Raw genomic sequence first — 26,187 nt, 5'->3', positions numbered from 1 at the left:
CAACTTCGCTCAGACCTACTCGCATGTATCTTAAAAGATGACAGATCGCACATCTTGATAACGTCAGGCTGGAAGTTTAAGCATTGGCATTGGCATGTCCGGCCATTGTATCTGCTTCACTGTTTCCTTGGATAAGGTAATGCCCGGGTATCCATTGAAGGACTGCTAGATGCTGCATTTTTGATACATGGAGCATTTTTTAAGCGTTTTGTAAACGAGGCTTGTCTTCCACACTGTAGAGCTTGCGCTGGCGGGGGATTCTAATGCAGCCAATGAGTCGCTGAACCCACCAATGTAGATCTTTTGCTAATAGTATGAACTATAGCGCCAAATAACATATATCTGAGCTGTTACTGACACTGTTGCCTGAGCCAGTTTAACTGCTCGTCGGGCATTCAGCTTTACAATACAGGATGCAGATGTCAATGAACCTTTAAGACTTGAGCCATCAGTATTATGTACCTACAAAAATATGGCCAGGATACCGAGCGTATAATTGGTGCATGCCTAACTGTTAAGCAGCAAGTACCATCATGTCGCGTTTTCTAATTATTCCTTCGTCAGACAACTCGATCTTATATGTCAATAGGAGTCATGATGGGTACGTTATTTCTTTCTTCCAATACTGATAATTCGGAACATTCTGTCGGTGTTCTAGAACACTTCATAGATTTTGCTTCCATCACTATCCTGTAGCGCGGAAACTAAGGAATGTTTTTCATGTTGGGTCAGTAGACGTAAAATGTGCCGGCAGGTCTCAGTTGCTCTCAAGACTTGAAAGGGAGGCTGCCATGCCTATGGAATAACCAGAGAGCTAGCCGTCGCTTGCGGTGCATCCAAACACACTCGAAGACCTCTAGCTATCAACCTCTATAAGCGCTCATCTGTGGTTCGCGAAACTCGCGATCGGACCGAAACTTGAGTACGAATGCACCGTCTGCCACCCTTACACAAAACATAACACTGAGGCACTGGAAATGATCCAGTGAAAGTCTGTTACATTCATCTTAAATAAATATCGTTCTACTGATTCTCCAACCACCCTTATGGCACAAAAAAACATACAAACAATGCAAACACGAAGAAAAATTGAACGATTAAAATTTCTTTTCCTACCAAAAAAAAACAAACTCTCCATGAGCCCAGATTTATTTCTTAAACCGATCACAACGCGACTAACACGACAACGTCACACGGAATCACTAACACCGTACAGCACTAGAATCAATACTTTTAAATACTCATTTTTTCCTCACACAATAACTCAATGGAATGAACTCCCGCCTGAGGCTGTAAACAGCATCGATGTCATTAACATACTTACTTATTGATAATTGCTGAGTTGTTTTTTTCTTGTTGTTTACTATGTTCTATTACTGTTATGTTAGTTTTGTGCTATGTAATCTGCTGGGCGTCTTTTTTATGCGTTTTTGCCCCTCCTGCTTGGACCCATCTCAGGGTCTGCAGTATTTTGTAAATAAATAAATAAAAAAATAAAGGCCGTGCAGCATCGGTGCACAGTACGCTACTTTTTACGTATGATAGCACTGTGCACTTTCAGCAGAAATGACGTCGAACTGCCCCAGGGTGAACCAGCAAGTCTGCGAAGCACATTTGCCACTGGTACGCAACTGCGGCTGAGGAAGAAAAGCGCGCAGGTACTCGCGCGCGTTCCGACAGATCCAACTGACTCGGTTTAGAAGAAGACGACCTTCCGAGAGGCGACGGACAGCACCAGCGAAGAAGGATCAACGCACAATGCCTAACTGGAGTGAGTATATAAGCTCCGAGGAAGGCACTCTTCTGACTGAAACGTTGCTTGTAGCGGAGTACATAAGTCCTAAAGCTTCACGCAAATGCCGAAAACTTGATGGTCGAGACTGCAGCTTGGAATATGACATTGACGCTGACCGCTGTGTCCGAGGCCGTGCTGTGTTTGCGGCAGCTGGCGGGTGCCCTGCCTAAGCACACCGTCAAACCCGCGGCGCCGATGCCATACTCCAAGCCACGAGCATTCGTGCTAAGCTGCGGTGCATACTGTCACGCACGAACTGATAGAGGCGCAGCTCGGATGAGAGATGTACCTCTACAAGGCGTCCATCAAGTGCAAAACTGACGGTCGATGCTTTGCGAGAGACATGATAGATGTTAGTATACCAAAAGCACACGAGATCCCAGTTACGCGCAACAAAAAAGTAACTTGGGTTTTTCATCCTGCGCCAGGTACCCTGTTCTACGGCCACGAACGCTTGGGCCACCAGCCCAACGTGTACGAGTAAGACATTAACCTTTCTCAGGGCTGCTGCTGCGGCTACACCGCGTAGATGCACGTACGTTGCGTAAGTGCGCTCCAAACAAGTACCTCAGCCATGAAGAGTTGCGTGTGTCGTACCGGAGAGGAAATTCTGCTTGCCGGGCTTCACACACCGCGAGCGGTGTAGTCCAATCTACCACTTATGACTGTTTAGCTGCGATTGCAAGTGCTTTAGTGCAGAGATTCGTTAACATTTCATTTTCTTTTTTCGCGAGCAATACGCATAGACGGCGAGTACGAAGCGCGAATGACTGTAGACGTCCTACTCTCGAAGGCAGTTAACCGTAATGATCGATGAATCGTTGATTATAGATCGAGGCAGACAGGCGAGGATCGTTATGCTGCGTTTCTTGCCTTTAACGACTACCTATCGAAACACTTTCGCTTGACACGGTAAAGCCACACGTTTATTGGCGATTGTAGCTTCTGATACCCGCATTAGGGTCTGCAGCCGGCCTTGTGCTTCTGGACCTTCACCCATCTTGGCAAGCATTTGGGAAGCGTGCTCTGGTGAATGTCTCAGCTGCGAAGGTGAGGTAGAGGCCGATGCATTTTTAAAAGAAATACCTTATGCTCGAAATCAATTATTACTTCTCAGGTGCGAGTGGATTATGTATTTATTAATGCAAGCGCATTTACAAGCCTCACAGGGAAAAAAATGCATCCTCGGTCGCAGCATTCCCAGAAGCTGAAGTGATACCACCAAAATGGAAGTGATAGCTATTTGTTTCCATGTACCATCACTGCGTCCGTGTCGCCACCTCAGACACCTTCGGGAAAACATCCAACATCGAATCCATCCATCAAACATCCAACATCCATCCAAGAGTCGTCTGTTTTGTGGGAAGACAGACATGTGGGGGCCCGCAAACACGACCGTGAAAGAATGACTCCAAACTTAAGTAAATGCAACAACCGCTTCTAATGATACCGGATTTCCAACGCATACTGTAAATATGCACCGCTGTTAATTTTTGAAATTGTCTCTAATTTACCTCCGTGGAGGGTATTGCAATCAAGAAGGAGGGAGCCACATGATTGCACCTTATGCACCTTAGAAATTAACAACTGAGAATAACTAAAAGGGCAGTATGAGAGATGTGCATCTTTCCCATTGTGTAGCTTTCTTTTGGAACGCATAATGTCTTTAACGCCTTTCAAGTTGTACTTAGGTATGCAGTAAATGTACAGCCTTTGTCAAAAGCTTGGAGCTCAGGGGGTTCGCTTTTGAAGCACACTGTGTGGTGCGTGATGCATCTCCAGCGCTCCAAATTTCCTCTGGGTAAGAAGATTTCTGGTTCTACCTCCTTCAATTGGTAGGACTTCCCAGAAAGCTTCAGGAGTCCACTTCAAGGCTAAGAAGTAAACCCCTGGGCTCTAAACTTTTGACAAAGACTGCACTTCCCCAGTACGCATTACGTGTTTCATTTTACATTACTCGTGTCTGTATAGACCAGAATTTTGAGCCTCTCCCGGGCGCGGCCATTTTGCACCGACTGGCGCGCCACGGTGCGGGCGTTTCTTTGGGGACTGCGGGGCTGCGGCAGTTCCGCGGCCGCGCCTGCATATAGCCGCGCTTCGGGCGCTAAAAAAACATTGTCGAGCATACTTCCGCTGCGTGGCTGTTTTGCAGGAAGTATTTACGTTATCAAAGCGATAACATTGACGCGTTTTAATGACATTTAGTTCGACATTCAGGTTAATTGTGCCGGCGCTTAGAACGCGCTCGTGCTTATATCGAATTCCGTCTTAGTGCTCCACCGCAAAGAAACTTTTTGTTCAATATCAAGCGTTAGGTGTGCGGCTAGCATGCAAATTCCCATGCACTCTTATTCCTCCCTGCTGACCGGCCATAAAGCCCCCCTCCCCCCCCTTTCCACAAACAGGGCTTTCTTGTCGCCGCGCCAGTTTATCAACAAATTACCGCTGTGAGCTCAACTGAGTCGCAGCACCAACAGAAAACAAATTTTGTCATGGTTTATGCAACCTGGTGCATAAAAACATACTTTCGCTTAATTTATCACAGCTTGAATAGATATGAGCAGCTAATCCAGCTTTCACTAATTCTGAGGTCCGAAGTCGCGTTATTTTATTCAGGAGCTCTCGCCGCGTGTGAGAGCGTTGCGTAGCCGTTTGGCTAAGTGTGGAAAATGTAATAAAATCGCGCATAGTATTTTCCTATGAATAAGGTAGATACCGCACCGCTGCGGTGGCTCAGTGGTTACGGCTCTCGGCTCTGGCCAAAAGACGCGGTTTCGATCCCGGCCGCGGCGGCCGAATTTCGATGGAGGCGAAATTCTAGAGGCCCGTGTACTGTGCGATGTCAGTGCACGTTAAAGAACCCCAGGTGGTCGAAATTTCCGGAGCCCTTCACTACGGCGTCCCGCATAGCAGCCTGAGCCGCTTTGGGACGTTAAACATTAATAAACCAAACCAAACTAGTGTAGGTATACCAAGAGCAGAAAGATACTATAGATAAACCTTTACCCCCCAGATCCCTCTGACATGCGTGCGAAAAAAGCAGCTGAAATCGGTAGCGGTCGTGCTTACAATCCTGTGCATGAAATGTGTTTAATGGGAACAAGAGCAAGCTCAGCGCAAGGATGCCGAACACGTACTCGTGATCGAAAACACGCGCTCCGTCGGGACAACCTTCAGTCTGCAGCTCGCATATCCAGTTACTACTCCACTGAGTCAAATCAATAGATGTACATTCTGATGCATAAAATTATCATAGATGATATCGCACGTAAAAGGCGACAACAAACGACACGACAGCGCAGAAATCTGCTTACAAGTGCCGGGTTCCAGTCCGTACACTACCTGGTCGACTACACTCGGATGTCACGTTAACGAGTAACTGCGCACAAGATAACCGCAGTACTCTCTGGAAGAGGGAAAATGTGAGTAGTGACGCACAGCACACACCCTCATACGTTACCTGATGGAGCACAACAACGGCAGAAGCGAACACGTAAACATGCGTTCTACGCGCGGCGCCGGCGCGACCCGCAGTCCCTAGGGCCGCGCGCGCCGACAGATGGCGACTGGTGTCGAGAGTAGGAGCGCGCCCGCAGCCTGCGTGCGAGGCTAAAAAAATCTGGTCTATATGCCCGACTACAAGCAGTACACTGATAACACTTTTTGATAGAAGAATCGCTCTCTGAAAAAAAAAACTGAGCAGAGAGAACAAGCTACGAAGGTTTGCCCTTCCTTTCTGTAGGAGAGTCCCGCCGCAACACATTCACCGTCTACTCGCTTCGCGCCCCCAGCAGAGAGTTATTTTTTTAGCGAGAAAGCACTATCTCACGAGGCGTAACCGGCTCACCCAGTTTGTGCGCAGCTTGACCTTGAGGGTGACCTTGCCAAAACCTAGCGCAGCAACAGCGCCCTTACAGAAATAACATCGATATTCCCGCGACAGGGCGCAAAGCCAGCAGCGGCGCGAACAGACCGTCTTCACTGGTCACTGCACGTGGACACTATGCCACCGCCGCAGTCGGTCACGCCTCGCGTTAAACTGCAACAGACTCTCGCCTGTGCACTGCACTTCGTCGTCTTCTTCAGCTTCCATCAACGGCCCGAACAGATCGGATCAGATCAACCTCGATCAGAGCTTAACCTGAGGGTACTATTTGTCGCCAGCCGTCCCGACGACCCAGCAAAAAAAAAAAAAAACATGAGCCGAACAAGCTAAACGCATGCTTTCGCACGTATCCTCGGTTTAGCTAAGTTTAAACCGTGTACCACTTCATTTTAAGGCGAAAGCCTTTAATGACTCATACTGTCGTGTCCAAGACGTGTTAGCAAATTTGTCGGCGTTTCAGGTTGGTCGAAATGGTCGTGACGTCACTGCACGCGAATTTTGACGGGTGTCCGCCCAAAATATGTGAGACAGTTACTGCGCAATTTCTTTTCCTCAAATACAATTTTCCACTGGTGTCCACCAAGGTATGTGAGACAGCTACTGCGTAATTTCCTTTCCTCAAATACAATTTTCATTTTCTTCATTACGGCCCCGCTTTCTCCCTCTTTCTTCTTTCACTACCACTTCCTCCCTCCCTGCACGGTGCGGTTCAGGTGTCCACCGAGATCGAGAATTACAACGCCATTTCCTTTCCCCAAAAAGCGTTGCGTTCAAAGGGCAACGCATCGCGCCGAACGGGTGCGTTCGGTGGACTCCCTGGTGGTGGTGGTGGTGAAAAACATTTATAGTGCAATAAATATTTACAGAGAGGTGATTGGGGTAGAGGGCCTACCCCAATCACCCAATTGGCCCTTTCCCCTAACAATTATATGTGGAGCCCCTATTCCGGGGCCCCATTGGCAAGCAACGCCGCCCGCGTCCGGTGAACTAAGGCCTTTTGGGTCTTTAGGTCCTGACAGCCGAGCAGGGCCGCCTCCCAGTCCTCTCTGGTGGGGTTGGGGGGATAGATGGGTTTGATGGACACGCCCAAACCATGTGGAAGGTGTCAGCCACCTCCCCACAGAACTGGCACGTACCATCAAAGGATGCGTTGAAATGTTTAAGTACCGCCGGGCACAGTACAGTGTTAGTAAGAATTTTGATGAGGAGGCGCTCGTCAGCGCGATCCAGTCCCTTACAAGGGGCCGGGTAGCGCCGGTGCTCCTCCTTGTAGTAATCGGTGATGTGTTTGAATGTAAGGGCCAGATTGTCTGATTGGGAGTAGGCGTCCAAGGACAGGGAGATAGCCCGGGGAGAGAGTGCGCGGGCGGCCTGATCGGCCTGTTCGTTTCCCTGGAGGCCCTGGTGACCGGGGGCCCAAATCAGGTTGCGTGGAGTTGGATCTTCGCATCGGCAGCTATATTCCAATATGCGCCAGGCAAGCGGGGGAGCCCAGCCCAACTCATAGTTCCGACAGGCCCCTCGCGAGTCGGTGATGATGTGTTTCTACTTGGGAGTAGTGAGAGCCAGAGCACTGGCAATCTCCTCCGCGTGTGTTGCGCTGTAGGCTTTGAAAGTGAGCCCGTTAACTGTGTTTGTGTTGTGTACGACTGCGGCCGTGTACCACACCCCTTGGTGTGGGCCGGCAACGTCCACGTAATACACATGTTGTTGGTTACCACAGTATCGCGCCAACGCTTCCGCGCGCGCCTGGCGACGACCGCTATGGTCTTCTCTGGACATGTTGCGGGGAAGGGGTCGGACCCGGAGGGCGCGTCTCCAGGGTTCTGGCACTCTCTCCCTTTCCTCAATATGGTAGTCATGTTTGATGTGTAGCCGGTCCAAGAGGCGGCGACCGGACGTGGTCTGTGCAAGACGCGTGTATTGGTTGACTAAGTGGGCTTCTCGAAGCTCCCGGAATGTGTTTACCACCCCCAAGGCCAGAAGTCGCTGGTTGGACGTGGTGACCGGGAGGTCGAGAGCCCGCTTGATGACTTACCGGTGGATGACCTCCAGTTGGTCATCATCATGTTTGCGCAGGTGCAAGTAGGGGGTTGAGTAGAGGATTCTACTCGTTACGAAAGCATGGGCAAGCCGCAGTGCATCCTTGCTTCGTAATCCGCCCCGCTTGTTGGAGACCCGGGGTGGTATTCTCCCGGTGTCGCCTTTTGCGACATGTCGCATTCGCTGTTCGCTGATTGGCTCGAGCCGCGGTGACGGCGGCGTGACGACACGGACCCGCCTTCCTGCTACGTCATCGTGACGTCGCCCCAATTTACTACGCTTAGTCGAACAACGGAATGCGCTGAAGCGATTCGAGCGGGCGACGGGCTACCGTTAGCGTACGAACGCAATCGGCAGTCGCGGCTTTTGCGCCCTTGGCGTGAAAACATGGCGACGTCCTTTCAAGCGAGAGCCGCCTGCTTCAGCCAATTCAGCAGTCCTTGCGATTCCGGTCGGCATGTTTACCGGCCACTACTGGTGTTGTTACTTTTCGCTATGACTTACCGTGCTTCGACGATAAAGTTTAAGCTGCAATTCAGCCTAGTTTTTTATATACGCTCTCGATTCTGGAGCGCGCAAGCCTAATGGGACCTCCAGCTACACTGCTACCGTCTGCAACTGCCCGAAACGCAGCCGAAACCTAGCACAACCATCCGGAACGAAAGAAAAATAGATTACAAGAATACAAGAATTCGGCACCTGGCGGCAGCGGGTCTTTCGCCCGATAACAGTGATTCATACACCGCTTGGACACAAGGACCTCATCATCGTTCACTGCTCGATTTCATTAGATCAGCGAACCTTTACTCATTTATTTAGGCATCCTCATTTATCATTACATGCCGTTTTATGCCCTGAGGCAATAAACATCGCATTAAAAAAAATAGATTTGGAGTTTTTTCGCGGTGTTTTATAGACTTAAATGAAGTAAAGCGAGTTTATATTAAATTTGCAAATGTTTTTTGAACATTAGACGGCATGTGATGGCAAATATTCTTGCTATAAAAGATACGAAACTACTGCTGCTAGTGGATCAGCAGTGGTAAATTGTCGCTTCTCGGAGTGAATGAATGCACCGCAGACGAAAGTGCCGGCGGCTTTTTCCGTTTCTTCGAGCATCTGTAAGCACTTTTATAGGCCCCGCCCATATGCGACATGTCGCAAAAGGCGACACCGGCAGAATACCACCCCCGGCCATAGAGTTTCTTACTATTACCTAGAGGGAAAGCTGGCAGCCCGTCTATGGGAGTTTGCATGGCGACCCCTCGAGACCATAGAGTTTCTTACTATTACCTAGAGGGAAAGCTGGCAGCCCGTCTATGGGAGTTTGCATGGAGACCCCTCGAGACCACTTCAGCCAACATGGGCGCTCAAAGCATCATGGGGCGGTGAGCTACTTGTTGCGGAACTGCAACTTTTGGCCAAAAAATAATAGAAAAATAAAGCTGTTTGATAACTACAAACGTCCTAACATTCAATATCTTGTCTAATGATTGCAACAAACGAGCAGAAAAGCCTTTAAGTGCAAAGTTTGCCCAAAATAAGAGACGACTCGCTCTCCTATTGGCCAAGTAATGAACACAATAAAAACTAATATTTCGTAATTAATGGGCGCACTTTTAAAAGTAAATATGTTTTCAAAAAAGATGTTGTTGCTTAAATACTATAAGAGGTTTTTTAATGGCATTCCGGAAAAGTGAAACCTTTTATTGGCGTCGTGTGTCGTCGCGTTTTTACTACTATGGGTTTTGCACACTGTGTTCGCGCGAAAGTCGTCTGCGCACAAACGAACAGCGTTTTCGGAATAAAACATCTTAGTAGTGCCACTCAATGCGCCACAAAAACTACGACTGTCTCGCAACAAGTAGCTCACCGCCCCATGATGCTTTGGGCGTCCATGGTGGCTGAAGTGCAGCGCCGCCAGCTTTCCCTCTAGGTAATAGTAAGAAACTCTATGCTCGAGACCACTTCAGCCACCATGGGCGCTCAAAGCATCATGGGGCGGTGAGCTACTTGTTGCGGAACTGCAACTTTTGGCCAAAAAATAATAGAAAAATAAAGCTGTTCGATAACTACAAACGTCATAACATTCAATATCTTGTCTAATGATTGCAACAAACGAGCAGAAAAGCATTTAAGTGCAAAGTTTGCCCAAAATAAGAGACGGCTAGCTCTCCTATTGGCCAAGTAGTGAACACTATAAAAACTAATATTTCGTAATTAACAGGCGCACTTTTAAAAGTAAATATGTTTGCAAAAAAAATTTTGTTGCTTAAATACTATAAGAAGTTTTTAATGGCATTTCGGAAAAGTGAAACCTTTTATTGGCGTCGTGTGTCGTCGCGGTTTCACTACTATGGGTTTTGCCCACTGCGTTCGCGCGAAAGTCGTCTGCGCACACACGAACAGCGTTTTCGGAATGAAACGTCTTAGTAGTGCCACTCCATGTTCCCAAAAAATTACGACTGTGCCGCAACAAGTAGCTCACCGCCCCATGATGCTTTGGGCGTCCATGGTGGCTGAAGTGCAGCGCCGCCAGCTTTCCCTCTAGGTAATAGTAAGAAACTCTATGCCCCCGGCGGACCATGCGGCCCACCTTGTCTCCCACTGTACGGAGATTGGCTAGGGTAGTGTCAACCCTGCGTTGATGGTGTATGAAGAGACCAAGGACGCGGATCTCCTTGGACTCCCGGATCGGTCCCGAGGGGAGACTGATGCAAAGCGGAGTTGTGTCCCGAGGGGAGGGACGTATGTGCACAAATTCTGATTTAGATGGGGCGCACTGGAGTCCGCAGTAGGCCGCGTAGTCGTCGACTGGGGTCGCCGCTGCTTGCAGGCAGGATTCCATGTGGCCCAGGTTGCCTTGCGTGGCCCAGATTGTAATGTCATCCGCATAAAGAGCGTGATGTATCCCGGGCAAAGAAGACAATTTGGAGGGAAGATGAAGCATTGCCAAATTGAAGAGGAGGGGAGACAGGACCGCGCCTTGAGGTGTTCCCCTCGAGCCGATGGTGTATGGCCCGTGTTCCGCATCTTGTATGCGTATGTAGGCTTGACGGTCTGTAAGAAATTGTTTTATGTAGTTGAATGTTTTGTGGCCACAGTTGGTGTTACTGAGGTGGTCCCGGATTACTTCGTGTTTGACGTTGTCGAGTGCGCCTTTAAGATCCAAGGCCAGGACCACCTTGTCGTTGTGGGGACATTCGACAGTATCTAAGATGTCGTGGTGAAGCTGCAGAAGTATATCCTGTGCAGACTTGTGAGGGCGAAACCGACATGGTGTCCGCGAAAGTGTGCTGTGTTTCGAGAAAATCGGAGAGTCTGTCGCGCACCATCGTCTCCATCAGCTTGCCGACACAAGACGTGAAGGAGATGGGGCGAAGGTTCTCCACATCAATAGGTTTGCCGGCCTTCGGAATAAAGGTCACGAGAGCCGATTTCCAATCGAGAGGGAGAGGAGTCTCTCCGTCCCAAATGCTATTGATGTATTTGAGGAGCGCGGCGTAGGCTGCGTCGCGAAGGTTGGCCAAGCGCTTGACCGTAACCTTGTCGCGCCCGGGTGCAGTGCTCCGATTCATTTTGCTTAAGGCGGCCCGGAGGTCGTGGAGTTGGAAAGGCTTGTCCAGCTCCGTGTTCTCTTCGCCTGCATACGAGTACGCCGCCTGCCGGGGGTCCTTAGTGGTGCACAGGTAGCGATCCCTGAGCGTGTGCGCTAGCTGTTTTGTCGTTCCTGTAACGTTGTGCAAGGCCCTATGTAATTGGCGTTGGGTTCCCGTGCGTGTTTGTATTGGATCGATGAGAGCACGGAACAGGCGCCACGTGTTGCGGCCAGACATCTGGCGAGCAGCCGCGTTGCACCGGTCCACCCAGTTAGTGTCCGCTAGCTGAGTAGCATATTCCGCTGCCTGTTGTGTGAGTTCGAGGATGCGGTTCTTTAGGCGTCTGTTATGTTTCTGTTTCTTCCATCGCTTCGTGAGGCTGCGACGGGCCTCCGAAAGGTGGAGAAGGTGGTTGTCCACGTCTGTTTGTGTTTCTGTGAGCTGTATCTGCTTTTCGTGTTGTGTGAGTGTAGACGTGAGCGATCTGGACCAGGCGTCGTATCCCGACTGGAGGGGGTCTACGATAGGTAGAGAGGTGCGGAAAGTCGTCCAGTCAGGGATACGAGCTTGTTTTAGTGGGCGTTTCAGGGGACGCATGTAAATGGTTGTGTTGATTGTACAGTGATCACTACTTATAGAGTGTCCTCTGTATTCAGCCAGTCGGCATGGCGTATGTTGCGCGTAAATGTGAGGTCCGGACAAGTATCTCGTTGAATGGAATTGCTGACACGTGTTGGGTTGGCGGGGTCAGTGTGCAGGGTGAGTCCAAGTGTGGAAAAAAGTTCCGCAAGCTTCCTCCCACGCCTGTCCTCCCGGGGGGTGTCCCCATAGCCTGCTCGGGGCGTTGAAATCGCCGACGATTAGGAGGGGATCCCTACCCGTCACCTGCATAGCTTGAGTGAAAATTTCATTGAACGTGACGTTCTTAAGTTTCGGTGGGCAGTAAATATTTAGAATGTGTACAGGTGGGTCAGACCGCTTTAGGGGCAGCACTCAAACCATCGTGTATGGGAAAGACGGTGTTGTGGGAAGTGTGACCTCCTGCGCAGTGTATCGCTTGTGAACAAGTATACATGTCTGCGGGTTGTGTTGAAATGTAGTGTAGTTTGTGAGTTTGGCACCGGCGCCGGGTTCCTGAAGGGCAACCACGGCGACGAGGAACTCAAGGTTCTCAAGATAGAGGCGGAGATGAGTCCGCTTCTTGTGGTTCTTGAGACCTCGGCAGTTCCACTGCGTTAGTGTAAGCGGCTGAGTTGTTCTTGCTCGCGACTTAGGGTTGGAGGCCATGGTCGGAGGCGGAGGGTGGGGTCACGTAGCGCACACTCCCCAGTCCGCTAGTGCCCGGCGCAGACGTGCAGGAGTCTTCCGAAAAGTTAAACTCATAGGGAATAGCTCTATTGAATTTTGAGAGGTGGTTAGCGTCCCTGATGGGTCCTACGCGTTTAAGGACGCGCGGATTGTCTTTTATCCATTTTTAGATAATGTGCGTTACGGCTTGTGTCACCTGTGCGATGACACTCTCCACCTGACGCGCGATGGTATGATGGATAATTTTGGGGAGGTCAGCCAATTGTGTTTCAATTGCGGTCACCCGGGTCTCCAGGGCCGCGGCGCGACTCTCCGCAGGAGGAGGGATCTCCCTGTCTGTTATGTTTTCTGCCTCGTCGCTCGACGCGGGCGGAGTATGGAATTGGGATTTGAGCGAGTTAATTAAGCTCGCTGGCTAGTTTTTCGTTTTGAGCTCGCAAGAGGGCGAGCTCGCGCTTGAGTTCCTGCGTCTCGGAGGTGCTGGTGGTGGAGCAGGGAGGAGGGGAAGGAGAGGAGGCGACCGTCGCCCAGCTGCCTACCTTGGGTTGGTTGCAGGCGGCGCCGCCAGATGAAGCGCTGAGAGCTGGGAACTCCGCTGCTCCGGGTGGTGGCGTTACTGTTGCTGTCTTGCCAGGGGGAGGCATCACGCCACGCCGTGGCGTCTTCTGGTTGTTTCGCTGCCGCCCTCCCCGTGTAGCGCCGGCATTGGCTCCCTTAATTGGTGGCGTCCTGGGCCCTGGCTGCGGCAACTTTATGAATTTGGCGGTGCATTCGCGGGAGCTGGTGAGGTGCGGGCCCCCGCAGATTAAGCAGTTAGGATTGCAGACGTGGGGGGCCATCCCCTCAGTACCAAGCCCCACGTTTTGGCCACAAAGGCCGCATCTTTCCTTGACCGGGGTGGGACAGTTGTCCACCCGGTGCCCCAGTGTGCCGCAACGGTAGCACGCTGGGACTGTTTTTTTGTACTCCTTGACGGGAGTCAGTTCTGCGTTGTAGTGGACGTAACGCGGAACAGTGCGTCCCTCGAAAGTCAGCACAGCTACGTTTGATTGTCCCAGCTTGCGCACATGAACTAGTTCACCACCGCGCCACTGCACATTATGTTTTAGTGACTCACGGTTTCTAAGTTGTGAACAGATATCACACCGCGACACACATCACCGGTGAGCTTGAGGTGGCCGTGAAATGCGAGCGAGCCTCTGCTGGTGTTGAGTTGAATGTCCGTGAGCAGCTTTTTAACCACTTCTGGGTTCTGCGTGCCACAGACGATGATGTTTTGTTCCCAATTTGGTGAAATGGTGATGGTGCTCATGTGCTGCCTACCGATGAGTTGCGAAATGGCAGCGCCGAGCTCACCATGCTGGAAGGCCGTCTTGAGGGAGACCGTACTGCGTGGCCGCAGCACGACCGCGTAGTCGTCAGGGTTCATCCTGACCGTTGTCTTGGGAGTCCACTTCGAGACTGCTGAAGAAGTCTTCTGTGGAGGTGTAGAAGACGGAGCGCGAGCGTCTCCCGTTGTTGAATTGTTGAGAGGAGTCTTGGGCATTGCCGCTCCTCGTGCGTTCTGCCGGCGGCGGCGCCGGCTCTCAACGACTTGGAAAAGGGCAGCTTGCTGCGCCGAAATGGTGGATGGGCCGTCCTCTGGCTGGCTTACAGGGACAGATGACCACGACAGAGTCGTGGGATCGTATCCCCGTTGTTCAGGCAGAGCCATGTTGAGAGGTTGGCCGGCAGGCGTCTCCGCAGCCAGCGGCGGAGGAGCCGGAGCCGTTAGGCTTAGCTCGACCGCTACGTGGTGATGCGGAGGGTTGCTCGAAATGACCGAAAATTCGGCGTACCTGGGTGTGATAGGGTTCTCCAGGATCCTGCTGACTTCACGGTTGCAGTCGCACAGGTTTGATAGGCGTTACATCAGGTTGCCGCGGTTCCAGCCGAGAAATCGACGGAGCCGATGCACCACGCGTCCGATCGCTCCGCGCTCAAACGCGGCGTCCGACTCCCTGGCAGCGCTACAACACGCTGTCGCATTCCACTCCTAAAGGTAAAGATTAACGGTCATTAATTGGAAGTTAATTAATGCACCAACAGAATGTGAAGTGAACAATCGCGTAGCAGAATGCAGCACTCAGGCTTTCGCCTTTCACCAATTTAGCCGATAAAGTTCCTCGTAATTTTTTTTTTCGAATGACCACCACCCTTTCCTTTCATTCCCCGCTGTCTCCCGAATGCAGTTTCGAGGACCGCGCCAACAAGCTGATCGCCATCCTGTGCGGGGTCTGTACCGCTGTCACCCTGGCCGGCTTGGTCGTTTTCATGGCGGTCATCTCCGTCGCTGGCTCAAGTACGTCTGCGAAACCGCTCAGAACTGGTCCGCTTGGTACATTGCTCAACTGGTTTAAACATGTTACAAAAAGGGAGACTCGCATTGGGGCGCTAGAGTACTGAAGGAGTGTACCCAGGGGTTGTATTTGCAACAAGTTCTGTCTTCTGCTCCTGCATCGTTGGTAGTTGCGGCTTGTGGCGTTTGCGGGCGATGGTGATGCCTGCACGTAGCCTTTCTCGCCTGTAGAAGGTCTGTTTTCGGTCTCTTTGTCCTTAACGTGCCGCAGTCTATCGACACTGGCCCCCTTTGAAGAAACAGCGAAGAGCGACAGACTACGACGGATGTACGACGCCTTGGCTTCTCCCTTTGTCCTGTGTCGCCGCGCTAGTCTCTTAAAAACTCCTCAGGTAGAAAAAGCCAGGCGAGTCAGGAGAGACCTCGTCCCCATCTTTAATGACCATTTCAAGGATGCAAATGCTGCTCTGTCCGGCTCTACCGCCAACCACATGATTTGAAGACACGCGGCAAAGGCAGTGCCTGCGAGAGCCCGCTTAAGACTTTGCCGTCCCATACGTGCGGGTATTGTTTGCGCCCGTTTCAAAGCTGAGCTTAAAAAAGCGACCATTCATATAGATTCCAGTGGTTGACGCCTGCGTCCATAACCTCTAAGCATCATCTGCAGTCTCCTACAGTCGTCATTCATTGTAACAATAACAACCGTTCGTTTCCCAGGGCCGCCTCCAGTCACCCGACGGCCCATTCCCAGAGTGCTACACAAGAGAGCAATGACGACAGAGCGTCGCGTTGAATCCGACGCCCCCACTGAAGAGGACAAGCATCCAGAAACGCGTCCACCGAGGAGTGAGCCTCCCTTGACTACCTTATTTGCGTCATTGCAGCGTTAGCAGTATAGTAGTCGTGTGCGCGCGTGCGTGTGTGTCTTTACGCGTTCACGCGTGTGTTTATGTGTGTGCGTCTCTGTGTATGCGTGCGCGTGTATGTTTGTGCGCGCACGCGCGTGCGTGTTTGGGTGTGTGGGCGCGTGTACGTGTGCAACATGTATGCATGTGCGCGCGTGTGTGTGTGTGTATGTGTGTGCGCGCTCGGGAGTAATCTACGGTGTGGAAAAAAAGCGACGGCAAGATCAATGTCAAAGCGCAATGGGAAGCTCATCAATGTAAAAACAAAATATAGAACCAATATTATTAACGCGGATTTGGTATTAGCATCACATTCGCAGATCGCCTGTGCATTTTTTTACGTTTCATTTTTGGTTAAGAGCTGGATAACCAGATGACGAAACTCGGCTGTTTGTGAGAGAATCCCACTATGGCAAAATTCATCCTCAGCCCCTTCTAATTAACGTGTCTCGTGGCCCACAGTCTTGCTTCGGCACACAGTGTGGCACGCTTAGCGGGAACACTTTACTTGTGTGGCTCCAGCAGCGGCAGCTATTGCTACCTTGCATACACAGCGTGACAGTACAGCTGAACAGGTCAAAAACATGCGACAACGAGCAAACTACCCGATGCTCCCGCAGTTGCATCGCTGCAGGACGCGCTGAAGTGTTTCCGCAAAGTAGAGGCCTTTTCAAAAGTCACCATGTCGGGAAATTTCGCCTTCCTTTGTCCTTCAGATAAAGTAAAAGAAAGGTGCATAAATGGCCCCCTCGGACATTGGACACCTTAGTCGCGCTTTAAGCTACGAAACCGATGAACAGCGAGAGTAAAAAAAAAAAAATTACCGACGAGCCAGGCGTAGAGCTGAACGGGCTTGTGTCACTGATGTGTGGTTAAGATGTTAAGCTTCGCCTCTAAGAGTGGAATGCGACAGCGTCTTGCAACGCTGCCAGGGAGTCCACAGAACGCCATCGCCCGTTCGGCTCTACGCCTTGCTCTTCGCTAAACTGGTGTGTGTGTGCAACATCACCTTCGGGGTTCTCACTGTTTGGTTTGGTTTGTTAGGGTTTAACGTCCCAAAGCGACTGAGGCAATGAGACACGCCGTAGTGAAGGGCTCCGGAAATTTCAACCACCTGGGGTTCTTTAACGTGCACTGACATCGCACAGCACACGGGCCTCTAGAATTTCGCCTTCAAGAAATTCAGCCGCCGCGGCCGGGATCGAACCCGCGTCTTTCGGGTCAGCAGCCGAGCGCCGTAACCACTGAGGCACCGTGGCGGAGTCGTTCGCACTGTGGAGAGGTAGCTAACCTCTACCACATGGTGTGGGCATGCCAACATGGTGTGGGCATGCTACGTATTTCGAAGATGCCAACTTAATCCCTTAGTGGACCCCATTCCCAACCCCTCGGAGGAGCAGTGGGAGGCTATTCTGCTCAGCGATGATCCTGACCGTCAGCACTGGCTAGTGGGGAGGGCCAGCGCAGCAGCAGCAGCCAATGGACTATCGGACTATACGGCCCACCCACACGCTCTGAGAATACTGAACAAATAAAGATGTTTTTAATCAATCAATTCGGGGTTCTGGTCTGACGTCACGGAAGGCCGAATATGAGGAGGAACGTTGACCTTTAGGCACCATCACAACCTGCCTACCGGATGGTGGGCAATGTCACCACCGTGGCAGGTGGCATTTAAATTAATGAGTGGTCTCGAAAGGCTGCTCGAGGAGCAACCTGGGTCGCGCAGGTGCGGACGGTGTGAGTACCTGCCATCCTAGGCAGTGCGGCATCTCTAAACTGCTGCACCACTATGCCAGGAGTACTATGAAGACTCCCAGGGATTCGCCCTATAAAGCTATCGTGTCATACACACCCTTAATGCAACGCTTAAGTGTCCCAATCTTTTTTATAAACATTCTGTAACTCACGACGACGGGGAGAATTTTAATTGAATGGCAAGAGAAGCATGCCTTACAGTAGCATATTTCTTCAAACAGCGCACAAGCTCCGACTAGTTGGGTCCAAATTAGCGCATTCAAATTTTTTAAAATCCCAAAGCAAATCCGTCATATTTTCATTCAGCCGAAATTTAAATCATCGGATGCTATGAGTTCTTAAACTCTCTGCCTCTCCCGTAACCGAGAGTAGAGTAAGCATGAAATGTTTAGGGGCATAACACATTGGTTGTAGATGGTGGTAGTGAAAATCTCGAAATGGGTCTATTATAGTGTTCAACACACCACACCACACACACTGCGCATCGGTCCATGTGGACGCAATCGTTTCCTGTGAGTGTCTGGGGAATCTCTTCCGCCCTGCCTCGGCAGCTGTATCCGGTTTCTGTTTGCCTTTCATCTTTGTAATCTGTGTTTTCATTCCTCGGTTATTTGTTCCAGTTTGCCTATGTGACACTGGTGACGTCACCACTGGATTACGTCATACATAATTGATGAAGTAATGACAAATTACTAATTAGTGACTAATTACTGATTAATGGGGGAAGACTAATTAACTGATAATTAATGACGCTTAAGCTTCGCCTTTAGGAGTGGAACGCGAAAGCGTGTTGTAGCGCTGCCAGGTAGTCCATGGAACGCCACCACCCGCTCGGGGCGATGCCTTGCCCTTTGAACGCGACGCTTTTTGAGCAAAGGAAATGGCGCAGTTATTCTCTGTCATCTCGGTGGACACCCGAACTGCACCACACACGAAGGGAGGAACGCCACCACCCGTTTGGCACGAGCTACCGGCGCTTGTATGCCGGTCCTGTAGGAGGGCTTAGTCTCGTTATATCTCGTACGGTGCCCGGATGCTCTCGTTTCAGTGCCCGGATAAGTGGAATTTACTGCCCGGATGTTGGCTCTCGGTCTCGGCGTGACGTCACCACACTGCCGACAATGGGAGCTAAAAGCATTTCATGCTTAAAAGCATACGCAGCGCACAAGACAGGAACAGAAAAGACACAAACATTAGGACTGGCGCTGAACATAAGATGAGCCACCGGCTAGCCCATACCAAGATTATAAAAAGCGGGAGCTTCGAAAGCAAAGGGAAGGCGTACGCACCTTGCCATTTCCAAGACACGTGCACGAACACTTAACAGTCCCTCTTCTGCCCAAAAACATGCATCCACACTACGATACGGACAGAAGAAAGGCTAGGGCACAAAAACTTCACGAAAGATTTTCAGTTCAGAAAGACACGGCGCACGTGGACGTGGCAGAACATGCGGACAGAGACGCCTTTTCTCTGGCAGTTGTCGATCATCGAGGTTCTCCCCTTGCATCGGCGACAATAGATAAAACAAAATTTCCGGAGGAGGCCGAAGAAGCTGCCATAGCTTTAGCCATTACCTCCACCACTGCCAAATACATCATAAGTGACTCTAAAACAGCAATTCGAAATTTTGCAAAAGGAAGGGCCCACTTAGCAGCCATCAAAATCTTACAAAAAATCTCCAATACCCGCCAGATAACATTGATCTGGGTCCCCGCCCATTCGGATCATCCTGGAAACAAGGCGGCGCACCAATTTGCCCGAGGATTCGTGGTTAACCGGGAGGTGCGCTACCCCGAGCTCAGGTCGGCCAAGGAGCGAATGAAAACCTACAAAGAAATTACTACCCACTTTAAGAAAGAAAGACAGATCTTCCCAGAACCACATAAATCCCTGAGTAAAACACAACAAGTCAGTTGGCGGCAGCTCCAAACAGACACTTTCTTTAATCCGTACATGTACTCCATATGGTTCCCGGAGCAGTACAGCCCCGTCTGTTCTCTCTGTGGGCACCAAAAGGCAGACACACCGCACATCCTATACTCATTTACTCAAGGCAAGCCATCGCACAGTCTGCAGCTCAATCTCAGTGGGAGGCCCAATCTCAGTGGGAGGCCGCGCTGCTCAGCTCGGACCCGGAGGTTCAACTTCGAGCCGCAGAGCGAGCCGAAGAGGTCGCCGAACGACATCGTCGGTCGGCCACCTGGCGTCCGGCCTAGAAGAGGAGCCCACCGCGGGGAGGGGAACATCACCCCAAAGACCTCTTCTTTAATAAAGTTTACCTCCTCCTCCTGGCCCCTTAGCAATCCTAGACAATTCCTAGCAATCCTAGGCCCCCTAGCAATGCCTAGGGCAATCCAAGCTTCAGATTTAACCAAAGCATTTATTAACTTCAAACACAAAGCAATCCTAGACTCCATTTAACTGTGAATGTAGGCGAAAGAACGTTTAACTACAGCAAGGAATAGAACGGCTAAAATTTAAATTGGCACAATCAAATCCGAGACCTTTAGTTTAGGAGACAGAGGAACGCCGCAAGGATCGGTCCTCTCCCCGTTCTTATTCAATATAACCCTCATCAAAATGTCATACGAACTCACAAAAATCCCAGACTTAGAACACACTTTGTACGAGGACGACATCACCCTTTGGACCACCAAGGGGAGTATCGGCACGATACAAGATACGCTACAACAAGCGGCAGATGTAGTAGTAGAGGAGGCACAAGCCGCGGTACTAGCGCGTTCCCTTCAAAAATCAGAAGTCCTCATGCTACACCCAAAGCGTCAGAGAAAGAATAAAGGGCCTGAGATCAAAACCTACGCGGCAAGGGTAGCCATCCCAGAAGTGGAAACACTAATAAGAATCGTGGGAATGCTGATAGTCAAATAAAAAAAAAACGACACGAATTATGACACTGAGGAACACCGTCAACCAAATCCCCCTTCATAAAATGCATCGCGAATAGGCGAGAAGGAGATAACGAAACCGAGACCAGGAAACTAATACAGGCATTCGTTCTTAGCAGAGTCATCTACTCTACACCATACGTCACCCTCACAGTCAAAGAAAGAGACGAACTGCATTCTAGAATTAGACAGCCCTTTAAAATTGAGCTCAACCTCCCCCGCCATGCACCGAAAAACTACTTCAGTTATCAATGCATAACACCTTAGCTGAAATGATGGAACCACACCTCACCGCACAATACGAAACACTGTCAGGCACTGAAACGGGACGTTTCATCCTAAAGACAGCAGGAATACAATATGAAGGAATCCGTTCACACGCCTTGATAATTCCAAGACACGGTCACGAACACTCAATAGTCCGTCCTCCGCCCAAAAACATGCATCCGCACTACGATACGGACAGAAGAACGGCTAAGGCACAAAATCTTCAGGAATGATTTTTAGTTCAGAAAGACACGGCGCACGCGGACGTGGCAGAACATGTGGACAGAGACGTCTTTTCCCTAGCAGTTGTCGATTTTCGAGGTTCTCCCCTTCCAGAGACAAACAAAGGTCGCCCAACTGGCCGAGGACGCCGCCGGGAGCCAAGACCTTCTGGCTGTCGTTTCGGCGAGGGGCCTAAAGCCCCTCCAAGTGTTGGAAATAATGTTTTACAATCCAAATCGAACCGAGTGTCCGAGTGTTTCACTCGGACCTTTGTGGAATCAGCGTTCGGGGGCGCGTCTTCGTTTCATTTCTCAGTGCGCAACCTGCGTCGAGCTCGAACGTTCATGGTGGCTCATTAATACTTTCACCTTCACACTACTTAAGCAGTCTCATATGCTTTGTGAAATTTTTTCCCCTCTACAAGTGAGCGAAATGTAGAAAGGCGGGGAAATGCATGGTATATGTATAAGAAAGTTCAGGGGGCACTTTGGCTCTCTAAAGTGCTGCAAGGCGAAAGCCTTTCCTTGCGCTTGCTTTTTATTATTTTTCATATCTTATTAGTTTTTATTTTTGTTTCGTTGATTACTTTTTATTTCTGTTTCTTTTTATTTTTTATTTATTTTATTTTATTTATGAAACCCATGCATTCACCAAATGCGCCTTCATTCATGCTCAAACCCTGAGCCTTCGTGGCGCAGTGGTAGCGTCTGCACTTCAAATGCCAAAGGCCATGGTTCGATTCCCAGCCTCGACATTGTTTTTATTTAAGTAGTGATGCCGAAACGCGGACATTCTTGCTAACATTCCTTGTCACGACAGTATGAGGCATTAAAGGCTTTCGCCTTAATACCTGACAAAAACCTGTCCTTCTAGGAAGAAGGCCCACACTCACACAAAGACGGACGAACAAACACCATTTCTGCCGACAGGGAGGAAAGACCAAGCCAAAGCCAATAAGCACTAAATGCACTGTCTCTCTCTTTCTTCTGCCACACTGCGGCAGGACCTGCCCTGTACGTCACGCGGCGCCTCCGTCGCCGTCGCTGCCCGGCTCCTCGCATGGTGGGCTGTTCCGGGAGCCACAACGTCACCAGCGGCCTGGTGCGCCACCACGCCTGGTTCTTCGTGCCCAACGCGCGCATAGCGGGCGGCGGCAGCTGCCTGGAGTGGATCCAGGGACACATGTGCCACGACTACTCGCACAACCGCTTCCGCAGCCAGAACGAGTGCCTCGAGGCATGCCAGAGCGGTGAGCGCAGCGTTCTTTCTTCACGGGGCCGTCAGATGTCGCTTCCTGCATGTGCGCATGCGGCAAGCTGGCGTAGCGGCCTGGGCATCCGCGTTGTAGCTACGGGGTGTTATGGGTCCAAGCTTTTGTCTTGTCTGCTGCGCTAAATCTCTTGGATGAAATGGTAGGGTAAAAAAATGGCTGTGGCTTAGATTGGTTAAGCCCGGTAATTGCGAAAGCAATATCCTTACCTACGCCATGGTTCAGCTGGTAGTGTAGCTGGTGGTGGTGCTTGTGGTTAGACTTGTGGTGATGCATCGGTTATACAATCCAATCCAATCCAAGCCAATCCAATGCAATCCAAACCAAACCAATCCAATCCAATATGATAATTTGGTAGCTACCGGCCTCGCTACGCGTCGGGCTAAAAGTGCAACTAAGTGCATTGCTTTCGCAATAAAATAGGTTTTAACGCGAAAGCCTAGTGCTCCCATATCGGAAAAACCTGTCCGTCGGCGTCGACTGTGGGAAACCTCGCAACCGATGCCGCCACTCTGGGAACCTAGGTGCCCCCATCAGCTACCTTGTGACGTCATCACAGCCTGACCACTGGATTGTGCGTAAACTGACCACTGTGGGAGGTGGCAGTTAAATTAGTGATTCCTCTCTAGATGTTGCTCGAGGAGGGCAACATGGCTCTCACAAGCCCCACCGATGGCAGCATTTGCCAACGTAGGGCAGTGGCGCATTGCTTAACGGGCGCATTGCTTAACGGGCCAGGAGAGGTATGAGGACTCCCAACGATCTGTGACGAAGAGAATCACAGTTCCGCATTTATGAGCATTATCCTACTAACTCTATCGCGCCATACCCTTAAAGGCTGGTTCACATGCAAGCGACTGACCGACTGAGCTGCGCGTCGCAGCGAAAGCTTTCAACTTGTTGGGACCTCGCCGCTCATCGCCGGAACGACTCAAAACAGATTTTTGCGCCACGCCGGCAGGATTCGTTTGTTGTTGTTGGGGAAGCAACACTACGCTAGGTGGGAGTGATTTCGTGGAGCCCCGGAGAGCCCCAACTGCGCATGCGTGAGGAGCGGGTGACGTCAGAGCAGCCGCGGAGCCGCCGTCGACTCCACCGCGGCGCGGGCGACTCAGAGGTGCCGCCGCCGCTGCGATTGCCGCGCCGTTGCTTCCGCAATTCTACTCGGGATGGCCATTGGTCAAACCACAGCCAATTTTTTATGCGTGGCATAGTGCAATCACTCAGTTCAGCCCTTGGGCGCGGTTGGGCAGCTACCAAACCACGTGACGTGACGTCACGTGGTTTGGTGTCGTGACGTCACCAAACCACGTGAAAAAAGAAAAAGAAGAAAAAAAAACAAAGAAAAAAACCGGCTGAGCATGGTGGCGGTTGCCACCGCCCCGTTTCAAAGGGGGCGCTCCTATCCATCCATCCATACATCACGGAGGAAAAGCTGCTGAGAAAATCGAGTACCGCCAAGCAATACCTCGCGCAAAAAGACCGCGCAATATGCAACGCATTCTTGGCTTAACCAAGCTATGCCTGGGCATCTTTTTTTTGTTTACCCTAGCTAGCTCGTGCATATTAAAACATGTCATATATAGACTGCCCAATTACAATCTAATCGTCATGAATTCGCAATATTGCGTTTTATTGCGTAGGCAAGAGAAGGGTCTCACTCGGGCGCCAAAGAAAAAAAAATTGGCGGGGCTTATCTTTGGTTAAGCCTGGTAGGTTGCGAAAGCAGGTGTTTTATACTGCATATGCAGCGCCTCTAACGGGAAGAGCGTGGCGCGCCGTAGCAAGCGGCCGCCGTCACCCGACGAGCCGAGTTGGTAGGCAGTCTCTCGCTCCTGGTATGAAGTCACGCCATAACGTCACTAGCGCCTCTAGCGAGAGGAGCGCGGCGCGCCGTGCCAAGCGGCAACCGTGACCCAACGAGCCGAGTTGGAACTTGGTAGCCCGTCTCTCGCTCCTGGTATGACGTCACGCTGTGACGTCACTAGGCATGTTATGGCGTCAGGGGTCATTCTAAAGGTCAAACCTGCCAAGTGGCCGTCGCTACGCGAAAGGCCGTTCTTGGGAGTAGTATTGCTTTCGCAATAATAGCTGCGGTTCAACTACTGATGAACCTGGTTAGAGAGTGAAAGCTATTGTTTATCGGGCAACTATGCCGGTCACTGGATAGGCAGAACGCCCACCCTGCAACCCTGGCAGGTGCCAGTCACTGGTTTATCGCGAGAGTTTGCTCACCCTATGAACGCTGCGGCCTATTGCTGCAGTGCCGCGTGTCTGCCACATTGTTAGCGCTAACGCATGCAGCCCACATCTCTCTCACCACCCCACGTACCTCAAAGCGCAGATGCGGGCGTCAACTGACTCAGGGAGCCAGTTATGCTCACTTCCATTCTTAAAATGGTTTTATGGTTTATATGGGGGTTTTACATTCCAAAGCGACTCAGGCTTCCATCAGGAACCCATCAGCTTCATTGGGCAGCGCGCAAGAGCGCTAGGCCGCCGTCGCCACCAATGACGGCTCGTGTTAAACTGCAACATGCATTCGCGCTGTGCATAGCACACCGAAATCCAAGAGGCCAACGCCACCAAGCGACAGTAGCCCACCTGCGCCAGAAGGGAGCCTTCCTCTTCAAAGACTCAAAGTTTATTCTCTCTCTCTCTCTGTCTTGTACGTCGTCGTCTTCGTCGACTTCCATATGCGGCGTGAAGACTGTCTTGATCGTCGTAGTTATCGTTTATGCAGTTCCACTTTCGCACGTTTATAGAATTTAGGCAAAAATTTTCTATCGTTTCTTCCCTTTCTCCATGCAGGAAGGCTTAACGGTTAACCGCCGCCTTGTTATGGGAATAACGCTAGGGCTGTTCGCAGCGTGGTTCGGTTTTGTATTAGATCATAACACGCATGACTTTTCCAGGTTCTAATTTTGTGAAAAAAGGTGTGCGTTAGGATTGGGCAAATACGGTAATAAAAAGTAGGGACGATGTGAGAGACCGTCGTCCACGATATTTGCCCTGCAGGTCTTTGCCGTTGCTGCCATAATTCTCGCCATGTGCTTGGCTGTAATCAAGTGACGATAAAAGCTTAATTCTTCCCTTACACAAAACGTTTTAGACAGTCTATAGAGAGTCTATTGACTTCTGCCTATAAAATCTATAGACTGTCTATAGACAAAAGTCTATAGGCAATACAAATGCCATACAGTCTATAGACAATCTATAGATTTATGGCCGTACACTTTTAGTAGACTTTTGTATATAAACAGTCTATATACTATGAATAGACAAAAAGCAATATCTATAGGAAGTCAACAGAGTCAACAAGAAGTCTATAGCCTGTCTATAGACCATTTTTATAAGGTTTATAAGGGTTCCATTTGTAGGTCAGAATGAATAAAGTTTCCATATAACACGAGGAGGAGTACGCTAATTCGCTGCTTCCCGTTTGCCCACCGCAGGGGTTCCTCGCCGCAGCTGCACGCGCGCTCTCGACTGGAGGGCCGTCTACGACTGTCCGCACAGGGCAGACGTGGTCGTTACGAGAAAACAGGCCAGGAAGGACCGCCACAGCCCAAAGGTGGCGCACTGGTGGTTCTACGACCCCCTGCAGCACGCGTGCCGCAGATGGACCGACGTGTGCGTGTTCAAGTCGTACGCCACCATGGCCGAATGCGCCAGGGCGTGCATCATTAAGTATCCCCATCGACGAGATGGATGAACTGTCTCGGGCGGAGGAACTGTTCACTGACACGGTTTCCGTTTCCTTCCAAGTCTATCGAACGCTATTAAAAACAAAAAATGACGAAGACTTTCGCGATGGCTCAGTGGTAAAGCGCTCGTCTACCGAGCCGGAGTACCCGGGTTCGAACCCGACCGCGGCGGCCGCGTTT

General features: G+C 50.6%; 1 protein-coding gene across 1 annotated transcript; it reads left to right on the top strand.

Annotated features, from left to right (window-relative positions):
* Nucleotides 1-1,870: 1,870 nt before the first annotated feature.
* LOC149332831 (uncharacterized) lies at nucleotides 1,871-26,015 on the top strand. The gene is made up of 6 exons (XM_089557567.1): nucleotides 1,871-2,030; nucleotides 2,224-2,275; nucleotides 14,863-14,972; nucleotides 15,687-15,815; nucleotides 22,034-22,279; nucleotides 25,756-26,015. The coding sequence occupies exons 1-6, from the start codon at nucleotides 1,871-1,873 to the stop codon at nucleotides 26,013-26,015; spliced, it is 957 nt and encodes a 318-aa protein (XP_089413693.1).
* Nucleotides 26,016-26,187: the final 172 nt, after the last annotated feature.

This window comes from Amblyomma mixtum, chromosome 8, assembly GCF_055824585.1.
Source record: "Amblyomma mixtum isolate Tamu chromosome 8, ASM5582458v1, whole genome shotgun sequence".
NCBI lineage: Eukaryota > Metazoa > Arthropoda > Arachnida > Ixodida > Ixodidae > Amblyomma > Amblyomma mixtum.
The sequence above is the reverse complement of the archived record's forward strand: the minus strand, read 5'-3'. Positions and strand labels throughout refer to the sequence as shown.